Source organism: Poecilia mexicana, unplaced genomic scaffold (assembly GCF_051168715.1).
Source record: "Poecilia mexicana isolate PSO_F unplaced genomic scaffold, ASM5116871v1 scaffold_12, whole genome shotgun sequence".
Taxonomy (NCBI): Eukaryota; Metazoa; Chordata; class Actinopteri; order Cyprinodontiformes; family Poeciliidae; genus Poecilia; species Poecilia mexicana.
Genome location: NW_028263381.1, coordinates 23,656,851 through 23,670,029, shown reverse-complemented (window position 1 = coordinate 23,670,029; position 13,179 = coordinate 23,656,851). Strand labels below are relative to the sequence as shown.

General features: G+C 37.6%; 2 protein-coding genes across 4 annotated transcripts in view; one reads left to right on the top strand and one right to left on the bottom strand.

Moving 5' to 3' along the window:
- Positions 1–654: 654 nt before the first annotated feature.
- On the bottom strand, positions 655–4,705 carry ssna1 (Sjogren syndrome nuclear autoantigen 1). The gene is made up of 3 exons (XM_088011120.1): positions 4,453–4,705; positions 3,234–3,433; positions 655–1,356 (listed from the first exon to the last, which is right to left on the bottom strand). The coding sequence occupies exons 1-3, from the start codon at positions 4,502–4,504 to the stop codon at positions 1,270–1,272; spliced, it is 339 nt and encodes a 112-aa protein (XP_087867246.1). The 5' UTR covers positions 4,505–4,705; the 3' UTR covers positions 655–1,269.
- A 1,259-nt stretch (positions 4,706–5,964) lies between these two features.
- Positions 5,965–13,179, top strand: part of LOC106920575 (histone-lysine N-methyltransferase EHMT1-like) — a 32,613-nt gene continuing 25,398 nt past the window's right edge. For 2 of the 3 annotated variants that reach the window (XM_088011118.1, XM_014991683.2), the window contains exon 1: positions 5,965–6,068. In XM_088011118.1, the coding sequence (XP_087867244.1) occupies positions 6,048–6,068 (21 nt within the window). In that variant the 5' untranslated portion in view covers positions 5,965–6,047. Of the gene's footprint in view, positions 6,069–13,111; positions 13,142–13,179 lie in introns of those variants that run through there. The other variant, XM_088011119.1, reaches the window with a different exon arrangement.

Below are 13,179 nucleotides of genomic sequence, written 5' to 3'. Positions count from 1 at the left end.
TATTTTACTGAGATTATATGTGAAAAACCAACACAAGTAATGCATAGTTGTGAATTGAAATCTGAAAAGTGTGGTGTGCATTTCCAGTAAAGCCAATTTACTCTCTTAGCCCAAAATAAAATGTTATTTGCACTAAAAGTAAAGGACTAATAAACATTAGTTCTGCTAATGCTAAAGCGCTACAACAAAACTGTATATAATGCTAAAGAACTGAATTCAGCCGTGTTAACATGTGTTAACAACATGATAGGGGAAGCTAAGTGTGCTAAATGTTTTCAAAGTTAGCAAAAACGACATAGGAAAAATTAACTCTGCTATTAGCATATTAGCTCAAGTGGGTCCAGATGTCAGACTTTATTCAACTGAACGTTTACAACATTAGCAATTTAAGATTCATCAGACAAAATTTATTTAGGGGAAGCTAAAAGCACCAAGGGTTAGCAAAAACGCTTAAACCAGAAAACAAAATTAGCTCTGCTGTTAGCAGATTAGCTCAAGTGTCTCTGGCACTGCAGATATCAAACTCTATTCTAGCAAAAGTTTACAAAACGTCCAGGCAAATTAGCGCTTTGGAATTCAACTGCATGAATATTATTAATGGTAAGATGGTAAGCAAAAACGCTAAAGTGCTAACCCAAGAATTAGCTCAATGTGTTCAGGATTGCAATGTCTAATTTTATTCAACTGAAGGTTTACAAAGAAGCACTTTAGAATTTACCTGAATAAATATTAGGAGAAGCTAAGAGTGCTAGAGGTTAGCACAGAGATGCTAAACTAAACATTAGCTTTCCTATTAGCACATTAGCGGAAGTGTTCTTACTTTTGCTAAACTCCAGGTTGTAAATGTGTGAATATGGGGGTGGGGGGGAGAGTTCAAGGGTCATGATTTTTTTTTTAAATTTTGGCTGCTGTGGCTAAGCTGCTGTGGAGGCGTTGCGCGTGTTGATGATCCATCCACCTCTTCCTGCTCTCCATCTGAAACCAAACGCCTCACTTCCTGGTTCATTTTTACTCACTTCCTGTCTGTAACTCTCTATGTGCTTACTGTAAGCTGAAAAAACAATAAGAAGATGTCATACTTGTATAATAAAAGCTGAATAAATAAACAACCTGAATTAAAACATGTGCTGTGAATGAGTGACTGGAAAGAATCAAACATTTATTACTTTAAAATGAGAAAAAAATATATATTATTAAAATGAACACAGGAAAGTGGGTTTAAAAGTGCAAAATGACGGTCCAGCAGAGTTCAGAGTGTTTTTCTTGGTGCTACTTTTTCCACTGCTCAGGGGATTTGTTGAGGTTTCCCGCTTCCTGTTTCAGGACACTCAGGAGAGACTGGGAACTCTCCAGGATCTGCAGAGGAAAAACAACGAAAGCAGATTAAATAAAAACAGGCCAGAACATTTCCTCACATCATTTATTCCAATGTTTCTGTTCATTTAAGGGATTTTTGGAAGCAAAATGGAAAAAAAACTCAATTTATGTTTCTGTTAAAAAAGCTGCACAGAGTTCTATATCCCAGCATGTTTTGTGGAAAGTTAAGTGGAAGGAAAAACTGTAAGAATTAAAGGGTAATTTTCATTCATACTTGAATTATAATACTTTCCTAATTGTTTTGAAAATACATTTTCTGTCTGTTGTAATACCTATTTTGAATCCTGCATCTTATATTTGGGTGCTTAAAAGGAAAGTTTAGTGGAAGAAAAAACTTTAACAGAATGTTTATTTAGATTTTAATGTACTTGAATATACATTTAAGTAAATTTACCGTAGATAATTATTATTTAAACTTTATATCTTGTGCAGTCAGCTTCATTGTCAAAAAAGCTTTAAGCATATTAGTAGAAAGTTTATTGGAAGAAAAAAAATCATTCAGATTTATACTTGATTTATGATACTTTCCTCAATAATTAAGTTCATTTCCTTAAGACATTTTCATTTTATATTTACTGTTTTGGCATTTATTTAAAAAGCTTTTTAAGAAAAGAGAACGTCTTTAGTCTAAATTCGGCCATCTTTTCTTCCTGGATTGTCTCACCTCCCTTTAACGCACCAGGAGCTGAGCGGCATCACCATCCACAAGACGATAAAACTCAGTGTCTAATCTTAAATATCTATTGTGTTGTTTGTTTATGCTAGAAGGAGATCATTGACCAGAGCGTCATGGCTTCCTGATGTTTTCCCAGTCAGACCAGTTCAGGAGTTTCTGTTTTCAGTAATTAGCCAGAGGACGAAGGGAGTTCAGCAATAACAAGTCAGATAAGAATTCATTTAAGGCTTTATAAGGATGTGGGGGAAAAAAACTTAAAAACTTATTTTTCCCCACTGGTATTGGTTTGGTCAAGTTTCCATTACAAAAGTACACAAAACTTCGTCAAAAAAACACAATTTTCCAATTAAAATAAAAAACCTGATATCGCAACAGACATGTAATCAATATCAATAGATAATACGTCTGATAGAATATTTAATATTCAATATTCGGAATACTGAATATAAAAGTTGGTGGAATCAACTGACTCACTCGCGCTCTGGTTGCCTAGCAACAACCTTCTGGGTAAGAAGCAGTTTCAAGTTCCCCTCCCAACTTTGGTTGCCTAGCAACGACCTGCTAAGTAACTGATGCAGCAGCAGTTTCAAGTTTCCTCACTGCGCCTCAAAACTGATTAAAAATTACAACAACAAAAAAGCAAATAACGGCTTGGGGAGGAAACTGGATAAAGCAGTCAGCAGTTTGGTAATATTCCAGATATTTAAAACAAAAAACTAATCAATAATTATCGAAATCCACAAGTATTGATGTCAAATTTGCAGTTTTTGAAACAAAAACTCTCCTGTACTTTTTGCAAGTACCTGCAATAAGACCCACAATGATGCTAAGCTAACATGAATACCTTGGTGTCATGATGCTAAGCTAAGATGAATACCTTTGTGTCATGATGCGAAGCTAACATGAATACCTTGGCATTATGATATTATTAAGCTAACATGAATACCTTGGCATTATATTATTAAGCTAACATGAATACCTTGGCGTCATGATGCTAAGCCAACATGAATACCCTGGCATCATGATGCTAAGCTAACATGAATACCCTGGCATCATGATGCTAAGCTAACATGAATACCTTGACGTCATGATGCTAAGCCAACATGAATACCCTGGCATCATGATGCTAAGCCAACATGAATACCTTGGCATTATGATATTATTAAGCTAACATGAATACCTTGGCGTATGCAGCCTCCGTCTCTGCGATGGTGCGGTCCAGGTTGGCCCTGGTGGTCAGTCTTTGCGCCATGCTCTCATTGACCCGGCTCAGCTTCTCAGAGAGAAGCCGGATGTCCTGCTGGAGTCGCTCCTTCTCGTCTTCCTCCAGCCGGATCTGGCGGTTCAGCTCGTCCCGCTTCGAGCACAGGTCCTCGATACCTGACGAGATGGAAGAGAAGGTTGTTCTTAAAAGAACCGTCGAAAAATTACCTGCTACGTTCCTGCAATGAGAGGAGGCGTTTTAATGGTTTGCTGCTAGCATATTTGTTTTAATCAAAACATTTCATAGATTAGAGATGAGTGGAGCCCCCTGGTGGTCGGCCGCAATGCATTTAAGAGGATGAATTTTTTTTTTTTTTAGCATTCGGTATCCAATGTACAATAAGAGAATAAAATTATAATTTAAGAAAACAGTCATAGTAGTGCAAGAAAAAATATGTAATAAAAATACTCCATCGTACCAATGAGAGCTGATCAAGAAAAAAAAAAAAAAGAAAAAAATCGGTCGATTCCGATCTCTGGCCAGTTGATCGGTGCATCTCTAACTTGTCGCAAAAGACTTATGGTTTTATCATTACTGCAAATAAAATTTAAACTTCCTTTAACTTTTTTATGACATAGGTTTTGTTCACCACAACCTTTAACATGAAATAAAGAGCTATATTTAAAACTTCAGCCTAAAAATAATCTCAGACTAACCGTCCTCAGAGGCTGCAAGACCTTAAACAGATTATATGAGGCAAGAAGGATTTCATCCAGGCTTTTCTACCGTTTCTTCACTCAGATGAGGATGGATGTTTCAGAAAAGTGATTAAAAGTTACAACTACAGCTAAATTAATGCTTACAGCTGCATCAACGTGCAGTGCAGAGAATTAGAAGCTGATGACTTTAACTTGATATCTTAATCTGTGAGCGTTAATCAGATTGTACTGTGCCGTCTTGAAGGTTAACAGATTTAGGCTGTGGTTTACACCAAATTTAAATCTTTGTTTTTACAACTAAAATCATTTACAGAGCGTGAAAGGGTTATTTTATGAAAGTACGCCCAGTTAAAACTGATCGTTTTACTGTTACGCTGTTTACGGGGAGCAGATTTTGAACCGAAACAACATGACAACCCGCTTTAAAAACAGAAAACATCTATTTAGGCAGTTAAAATGTAAAAGCAGAGACTTACACTTGACAAGCTCGTTGTTGTAGGTCTGAAGAGCCGCGGCTTGTTGGGTCATGTTGGCTTTTAGCGAGATTCCCGCCGCTAAGTTCAGTTAAAATGAATTTCTTTAACGTCCAGTGGATGTTTCTGCAGCTGACTGCAGCTAACACAGCAAACAGAGAGGCGGTTTAAACGTGAAAACTGAACTGAAGCGCTCCTGAATGGCGGGTGTTCCTTTACAACTTCTTCTTCTCTGGTAACGGCGGCTGGCAAGGAACGTTCTGGTGCATTAGCGCCACCAACTGGAATGAAATGTTGATGGGGATACTAGTTTGATACCTAAACATATGTAAATTTATAATTATAAACAGTATCCCTCCTACTAATTTAGTTAATAAAAAGAGCAGAGGTAAACAGTAACCAACTAAATTTACTTTTACATAGTTACATTTACTTGGGTAATTATTTGAGAAATAACTTTTAGGAGTAGTTTTACTCCTCTGTAATGATTGCTTTAACTTAGGTAATATTATTATGAAGTATCGCTGCTCTTACTTGAGTAAAATTTCTGGATACTCTACCCACTCGAGTAACTTCACTGAATGAACAACAAACTTGTTTTAAACACAATCGAATGAAATACAGACACACCTACAGTTTATGTTAAAGTGAGACCTCTTGTTTATAGACAAGCTATGTTCTTCTATCTATTGAAGCGTTTGAAAAGTCAAATAAATCAAAATAAATACAATAAACACCTGAATATTGTCAACGGAAGAATCCCAATACCAACTTTAAATATTAGTTCCATACGCTTCATTTTTAACTAATTTAATTTGTTCTTAGTTTCAAGTTTTCCTGTTTTCCAATCGGCTTCTACTAATTCCCATATGTCGAAAGCAAAATAAATAAAGAAATTGATGGCCGTTGCTACTGAATTCTGACACTCCAAAACACTTCATTCTAGTAGTTAAGATATCAGAATTTGCCGTTTATGTTTTCCTCTGTCTGATGTCGAGAGGCATAGTACCCAAAAAATATACTCAAGAAAAAGTATTACTACTTCAACATACTTTTATTCAAGTAAAAGTAAAACTTAGCCATCAAAGAAATTACTCAAATTATCAATCCCTTCATATTTGAAAGTTACATAATTGGACAGACCAAAATATAAAGTTAAGTGGAAATTTTGGTATTTTAAGGACCAAAATGACAATAATTCAAATAAGTAACAAAAAATAACAACATTAGACAAGAAATAAGTTTACAAATCAGTTTCTTTCGATAAAAAACTTATAAAACTGTAACAAAAACTTCAGGTCTGTCTGGTGAATTTTTGGTCAAAACATGTTTGTTTTTCATTCAGTGGGTAGGAAATTCATAAAATTAACTCAAGTAACAGTAGAAATACTTCATATTGAAATTATTCAAGTAAAAGTAAAAAATATTCCATTACTCAAGTAAATGTACCTGAGTAAATGTAACTAGTCAGTATTTATTTCTGATAAATGATGGACAGCATTACCGTTTAATGTCTCTAATCTAAGGTGTGGTGTCGCTGATTGCGAATCAATAAACGTGACGCAATCGGTAGTGGGCGGAGCCAACGTCCAGGCACCATGGCTTCGGTAGAAACCGAGGTGAGTATGAGAGCTCTTTCTACGCTAAACTCGTCACACTTCGCTGCTCTTTTCCTGTGCCCGTAGGACCGAATTCCCTCCGTACAGCCAGGGAGTCGGTCTGTAGGCGAGCAGAAAGCCGGTGTCTGGTTGTAGTTTCACCGTGAGCTGCTCGCTGCCAGCTCGCAGTCTTGTGCTTTTGTGCTGGACCCGGAGGACAACTGAATGTGCAGGAAGATGCTGTGCCCCGGAACATGAATAATCACCGCTGGCGCGTTGCTATGTTAACCATCGGGGCTTAGTTATACACGTTCCCGGTCCTTGTCACTATCCCTGAAGCTGTGTCCACCTTTAGCCGCTCATAAAAACATGCAGATGTTTAGCCGAGCATCACGAGGCCATATTATTCATAGTTTTTAGCTGTTTTTCATCTTTCCCGGCTAACCGGAGGCTAATTAAGAGCGCTGGTAGGCTAGCTAGCAGCGATGCTAGTTAGCAGACTGCTTCTCTCTATCAAATATAAAACCACAGAGTGTCTTTTATTGGAGCCTGATTGCTGTGGAAAACACGACGCAGTCTTAGAAATATTTGTAGCTGCAGCTGGTTGGAGAGAGCTGTCTTTGCTGTGGTTTACAGCATGAAAGCTAACCGACTAATGAATGCAACTGTAGCAAGGCGCCAGCTCTGAAACCGGTTTTATTCTGTACTTTTTCACCTCTTAAACCTAATATTTGCAGTTTTTCTGCTTGCGATTGCTTGTTCTTATAAGGTGAAAGCGGATTTCATCATTTCCTTGTGCTGCCTTATGGTTTAAAAGAGAGCAGTGCTGTTTCTGATTTTCCTTATTTTCATGTAAAGGAAATAATTATGATGAAAAATAACTAAAGAGACAGCTGCAGATTAAAAACAAACAAACTAAAATAAGCCTTAATGTTCACAGCATCTGTTTTGAGCTTCAGTTTTTGTTTTCTTTTTTATTTTATACATATTTAAGAGGTAATGCATGATGTCACTCGGCAGGGGGCGCTCAGACAGCATTCTGGTTTCAGTGTAAAATCCTAATTGTTTGTATCCTGGACTATTGTCAAGGTAACTGAGTGTTTGGTGTTATGGTATATTTTCATTTCATTATATAATAAATAGCTAATTGTGTTCGTATCAAAGCTAAAGATGTTTGTCCAATAGTTTCAATTATCAATTTTGTAAATCTGCAACCTGCTGATTTATAAATAAAACAGTTTGTTACCTTACAGATACATTGAAAATCTGACGGTGTTTATAAAACAATAATTTCTTGAAAACAGTCCAAAGTTGGTCATAAAATGCAAAAAAATCCTACAGATTTTGTGGATAGAGGCGTTTAAAACCAAACTGAAACAATCAATAATCACATCTCATTTCCTTTTTTCTTTTGCTAACCCCTAACCCTTCAAAATATAGTCAGATTTCTTTCTAATTTTCCCAACCTTCATGTTATCTGCTGAAGCTTTGCTCTGTTTTGCATCCTTACAGCCTGAATTAACCAGACATGTCTTGTGCTAAAATGATTGAGTAGTTTCTTACAGCTTTAGTTCTTCACCTGACTTAACGTTTTCTCACCTGATCTGCTCTGAAAATACACAGAATTGAGACGTGGTGTATTTACTGCTTTGAAATAAGGTCTGATTTTAGATTTCCCAACCAGCTGGTCACCTGTTGATGGCAGCTGAGATGAAAATGGACAAGTTTTGGTCACATGTGCATCTCCAGTAGCTTAACTGAGATTTTTGGTTCTCTTGCTGGTATCCTGGCTTCAAGCCGTTGGAGGGAAGTTTAGTGATAAGGTATGCAAAGCAACCTTATCAGGACTCTGAAGTAACAGCAATAACAGTTTTTTTCTTTTGACTTTTCCAACTGGAGGAGTTGGTGTGAGACAGGCTCATTTTGCTAATTGATTCTGCCAGGATTGAGTAACTTCTGCTTATTCTGTAACTTTCTGTTACGTTATAAAGCATAATAATGGTACGACTGGGCCTGTCGTGATTAATTGTCCCAGAAATTAGTGCGATAAACATTAATGTTATTTTGAAACCATTTTCAAATTCAATAAGTTTGCTCTCTCAAATAAACTTAAGTTTTCTAAGAACATTTAACACTGGAACTGGAAGACATTTCAAATATTCAACATAAATATACAAAACAGAAATAAAAGCCGCAAACAACTGAAGCCATAAATAAAACAGATTACACATAATTCCCTTCCAAAATATTAATCTTCAGAATGGAAATTATCGAGCTTATTATTTTCTAACATGCCTTTAATTGATTAATTGCTTATTGCGACAGGGTTATTCATTGTGCTTTGTTACTTGGGCCTAAAAGGCCATAAAAAATAAATAAGGTCCAATACTGGATCCCTGAGGAACCCCGTATGTGATCTCTGTCGATTGTTTACCTTATTCTATTTTTTTCTTTCTTTTTACTCTCTCATGTTCCGATAAAGTTCAAAATAAACTAAGAAATTAAAAATACTCTTAAAATAACTTGATTTCATCAGCTTTTTTGTAGGATTTTAGAAAATAGACTGACTGGTTATGTTACCTGTTGTACCTGAATGCACCGTGGAAAGGCAACCATTAGGAAAACCCTCAGTGTTGAACTCCTGGTCTCCATGTCTGCCATTAGAAAGACTCATGTTGCATTTGGGGCTGGTTGAATCCAACAGGCATTTGGATTTGGACTTTAGTCCATCTGTCTCTGCCAGCAATGTTTCATTTCTGTTTGTTTTCGTTGCAGGTGAGTAAGTCAGTAATCAAGAGCTCCAGACTTTATAATTGTTGGCAAACGCTGACATGAAGCTTTGGTTTATTCATCACTGCAGCTGAATAAGAAACATTAAAACTCCCTAGTTGCTGACTTTAGGGGAAGCTGCGGATCCGTTTGTTTGGGTTGTGTTTGGTTACCACAACTTTGTAACTCCATTGTCCTCAGAAAGTGGTGGTTCTGCTCAAACGCTCCTTTCTGTTCTTTTTTTCCAATTATGACACTAAAGATTGAGGAGTGTGTCAGGCCCATTTAAGAAAAATATTGAAGAAAATATTTTGTTTCAGACAGAAGAAACTGTCTGGAATAAGATTTCTGGTTTATAATCTTTTACCATCTTGGAACTGTTGTATTGTTGCATATTAAAGTTGCTACAATGCATTTAAAGTTTTAGGTCAAAACAAAACTGTTTTATGTTTGCTTAGAACACTGGAACTGGAAGACATTTCAAATATTCAACATAAATATACATGTTGAATGGATGATTTGGCCCATTAACAACAGTATTTTAAAGTCTATTCTCTGAGCTACAGGGAGCCAGTGGAAGGACTGGTGTTATGTGCTCCATCTTCCTGGTTTTAGTGAGAACGCGAGCAGCAGCCTCTGGATCAGCTGCAGCTGGAGGATTGATTTTCTTTTAGGCAGACCTGTGAAGACGCTGCTGCACAAATGGATGCAACTGAAAATAAATGCATGGATGAGTTTCTCCAGGAGAAATGTGGAGATGTTCTTCAAGCAATAGAAGGCCGACTTTGTAACCGTCTTTATGTGGCTCTGAAGGTTTAGCTGATCTGATCTCTCGTTTGAAGCTCTAATAACTGAATCTGTTCGCTGACTTGTTCCTCTTTCAGTCCAAAGACAATAACTCAGGTTTATTTCTGTTCATCTGGAGAAAGTTATGGCTCATCCACACATTTATCTGTTCTAAGCATTCGTTGAGAGTCACTGGTGACATCGTGATGTAGAGCTGAGTATCATCTGCGCAGTTATGGTAGTTAATCTTACTTATAACCTGAGCTAGTGGGAGCATGTAGATATTAAATGGGAGGTGTCCAGGGATTGACCCTTGGGGAACACCGAATGTGACTTCTGTCTGCTCCGATGAGAAGTTTCCCATTTACACAATGAGTGTGAGGTGTTTCTGTCTGAAGGGCTGGGTACAGTCTGCTGTGCTGAATGTGTCATATTTCTAGGTGTAGCAAAGCTTGCAGATCTGATATTGAGTTTTCATTGTTAGTGTGTGTCACATGTCCTTTACTGTGAAAAGCTTCCTGCTTTGTTTGTATGGAACCTGTTATGTTACTTTATAGACACTTTATACTTCGTGGCTGAAGGAAGAAACTTTCTGGCAACCATTCAGAAATTCACTAACCTGTTTGTGTCAGAGGTACTTGTGCGTTAAAATTACAAACTATAAAAGTGTTTTTAATTAAACTATCTTTGGATTAAATGTTCTTAATTGTGTAAAAGTATGATATACCTGAACACTTGCATACATTTTGTCCCTTTCTACTTTAATTTTACACATTTTAAACAAATCGATCCCACGGTATTTGCGAGATTAGGGACCACAACCACCAGCAAATAGCTGAAATTCACAAATAGTTGGAACCTCTAAGAATGTATATAACTGCTTATTCTTATCATTCAAACACCAAATATACTTTATGCACACAGTGGAAACCATCTTAGCTCTGCCATAGGAGCTAATGTCCACAGTTTCCTTATTGCCATTCTTGGGGCTACAGCCAATCGTACTGGCTAAAACGCCAACCAACACCACGTCCAGTGGTATTGTGCCCATGTGTTTTAGCTTTGCAAGCTGCATTTTCTTTAAAATATTTCAGAAATGGCTAACTGGCTGCTTTGCAGGCCAATGCGTTATCAATACGTTATCAATGGGAACTTCTGGAAGTTCACAGTAGGACAGCAAATAAAAGCTGGTATTGGAGGAACGGCAATGGAAACCATCCAATCTTCTGGTCATGACTGTCATGTCGGTGCTTTTCTAGGCCTAACAGAGTAATCTCACTCATGGGTTTAACCAGAAAGTAGGATGTCATCAAGCAGTAACACGGTTGTTGTTGTTTGGCCCAGTGGTTTGTTTGGGGAAGATGTTCTTTTTTTCTGACATCTTCTTGAAGTCAAACTATTTCAGAAAGAAATATTTTGAGAAAGTACAGTCAGAAGAAAAATCTGATTACTGCAAATATTCAGTGACTGTTTGACAAACCTGCAAAGACAATGTTGCAGGAATCAAGTCAACTAAACGTAAATTAGTCCTTTAATCCTAGAAATATTCCTCAGGTGATGGAAGGCTGCCTTTGTAACTGTCTTTATGTGTCTCTGAAAGTTCAGGTCAGAGTTCATCACTGCACTCAGATTTCTGACCTGACTACTAGTTTCTAGCTGAAGCTGACTCTTCATCGTTCCCATTAGGTCCAAGAATAATTACTTTAGTTTTGTTTCTGTTAAACTGAAGGAAGTTATGGCTCCTCCTTGCTGTGAGTGCAGAGAACACATCAGGGCTGGCAATAAATCAATAACAAGATATGTTACGATAGACATGATAAAAATATGTCCAACAGAATGTTCAATAATTTCACTGAACTTCGATCCAGAACCGCACAGCATTCTGGGGGATGTAGGCAGAGGAAAGGTTTTAGCGACTCAGCCTCTCGTGGCAGTTAACCAATCCTGGTGGCATCAACTAACTCACTCTCTCTTTGGTTACCTAGCAACTCACTCTCTTTGGTTACCTAGCAACAACCTGTTGAGTAACTTGCACAGTAGCAGTTTAAAGTTTTGCTTCTGTGCCTCATAACTATGTAAAAATAAACAACGGTGTGGAGTGAAAACCGTGGATAAAACAGGAAACGTCACCAGTTTGCTAGTATTTCAGATATTTAAAACAGAAAAACTCATCCATAATTATCTATTTTGACTGATAGGAAATGCTTATGTCGTGATTTGTTTTTCAGCCATATTACCCAGCCGTAGTATGCACAACCAGTACCTTTCCTGGTGTTTTTTGAGAAAAGTACTTGTTAAACATCAGGGTTTCCCCCAGTGTAATATAAGCCTGGCAGGCCTCCAGGCTTTACTTGTGCCCCCACCAGGCTAAGCAATGCTTATTTATTTAAGTCTCTTTAAAATGTTTGCATTTTTTAAAGACTTTATACTTCAGGTATTGATCTTTCAATAACACATAATTATCAAGTGACATTTTCAAATTTCATGTCAACTTTGAATATGTTTTAACTAAAAAACACGAGTTAACGCCCAACCACCAGGTTTAGCAAGTTTTCTGGGGGAAACTTTGAACTTGATTAAAACAGGATTTTTATGATTTATTGCACCATTTCATAATTTTACACATATTAAATCAGGAACAGTCTTTAAAAAATGACTTAAAGAGCAGAAGGTTCTGATATCTGCTAATTGAATTTCCCTGTGCGGTTGACAGGTTGTTTTTTATTATTATTATCTAGAACTAAGGTAATTCTTGCCTGTTTGTCTTGAGCTCACCAGCATCATGAACCATCTAGTTGGTTTTGCTACATTAATGAGGAGATTTGATGGTTTTAATTCATCCGGTCGGTTTCTGATTGAACCTTATTGAACAGTCTCCTTTTCTCTTCTTGCTGTTCCTCTGTTTTAAGTGTTTTCCTTTCAAGGCAGATCAGATTGTAGCTGTTTGGACTTGTTTTGTGCGTTTGGTCGGCCAAGTCTTTCTGCTTCTTTCCTTCAGTCAAATTGAAGACGGCAGAGTCCATGTTGCACTCGATTAAACCTGTTTTTGTTCTTTCTCATAAAAACTGATTGGATGTTTATCTTCAGAAATGACTCAAAGATATTTCGGGGTGATATGAGTAAGTGTGTGTTAAAACCACATCCATCTCCATTTGCTTTGATTGGCCTTGACGTCTGAGCCCCTCCATGGTGACTTGGCTCCAAAGGATATCTTCAGAGGTCAACCAGTGGAGAGAAACGGAGTGGTGTTACAGTTTGAAGTGACTGAGCATGCTCAGTGGAGACCGTTTTGAGGAAGAGGAGGAGAACCGACAGAGGGAGCCAACAGGTCACATGACCGGCGAGGTGAATGCACATGCGGGGAAAGAAAAGAAAATCGGGAGCAGTCTCTTCAGCAGGTTTTTGCGCTCTCTCCCTCTCTCTCTGTCCTCCCCACCACTCCTCTTCCTCTCTTACCCCACGCACTCCTCCTCTTCCTCCTCCCCCACTCCCTTTCTGACGCCTTCTTCTTCTCAGTGGAGGCCATGAGAAGAAAGCAGGTATGATGCTTCCTTGAGACAGAGAGGAAAGACATGCT